At 59.4% G+C, this 1,021-nt stretch overlaps 1 protein-coding gene across 1 annotated transcript in view; it reads right to left on the reverse strand.

The window, feature by feature from the left end:
* LOC111734436 overlaps positions 1 to 1,021 on the reverse strand; it is a gene marked incomplete at both ends in the record, with an annotated part of 11,820 nt that overhangs the window by 4,524 nt on the left and 6,275 nt on the right. Inside the window, 2 exons of the mRNA XM_023526596.1 lie at positions 152 to 227; positions 902 to 936. Coding sequence (XP_023382364.1) covers positions 152 to 227; positions 902 to 936 — 111 coding nt within the window. The remainder of the gene's footprint in view (positions 1 to 151; positions 228 to 901; positions 937 to 1,021) is intronic.

A 1,021-nucleotide genomic window follows, 5' to 3' on the forward strand; every position in this document is an offset into this window, starting at 1 on the left:
TCCGTCTGAGCAGCATCCCTGGGAGCACGACACATGCTGCAGCCAGTGGCACAGGCACCTCTGACACGGTCCTAGCTCCGTTCCGGGCCCTGAGTCCCCGTCCCTGGCGCTCAGCCCTGCCTCGGGGACATGCCCAGGGCTTGGCACTTACCACTGGTGGCAGCTCCTCCAGACTCGTGGTGATGCTGATGGCATGTACGGGGGTCATTTCCACAGGTGAATTTTCCCTGTTGAGTCAGAAGGGACACGTGTCGGCCAGGGGGCCCTGGCTCTGTGGAGGGTCTTGGGGCCCTTGGGACTGCGTGTGACACGGGCTCACCCCAGTGCTTTTCCTTAGCTCTGCAGAGGCTGGACACCAGCATCCCCTGGGACACCCTATGAGTGACTGCTCCTGACGTCACGGCACTGGGCTGGTTCCCGGACAGGTGGCAAAGGAGGGGTCACCTGAGAGGTGCCCAGGAGCAGGGAGGGAATTCTGACGAAATGGGCGGGTGCCACTAACACCAATATAGGATAAGTCAGCCGTCCAGCAAAGTTACCGCGATTAGCGGGTGGGAGATTTTGGAATTGTCCAAGAGTGGGGGGCCATGGCTAAAGGTGTGGACAGAGACAGAGGCTGTGGGTCCCCATGAGAGGCCCAAAGAGGACCCAGACTCTGAACCTCGCGTGGGCTCACAGACACATGGGAATAAGCGAGCACCGCGTGTGCCTTACGTTGTCAGAGGCAGCGTCAGTACTGACTCTGCTGTGAGCTGCACGGTTGGCCGCATGGTTAGTAATGACACGAGCTGCCACCTGTCTACGTGTCGACACAGTCCCACCATGAGCTAGCAGGGGTTAGTGTCACACGGACAGCTGTGTCTCAGGCGCTAACAGCGCTTTGCCGAGCGCGCGCACTTACCGGGTCACGGACGAGCTGCAGTTGTCATTCAGCTCCTGTGAGGGGTGAGGGGAGTAAGTGGAAATCGAGAAATTAGAACCGAAGTTGCTGACCTTCAGCTCGTCGCACACAAAGTTCAAG

The sequence above is a fragment of the Pteropus vampyrus genome, unplaced genomic scaffold (genome assembly GCF_000151845.1).
Source record: "Pteropus vampyrus isolate Shadow unplaced genomic scaffold, Pvam_2.0 Scaffold1246, whole genome shotgun sequence".
In the NCBI taxonomy this organism is placed as follows: Eukaryota; Metazoa; Chordata; class Mammalia; order Chiroptera; family Pteropodidae; genus Pteropus; species Pteropus vampyrus.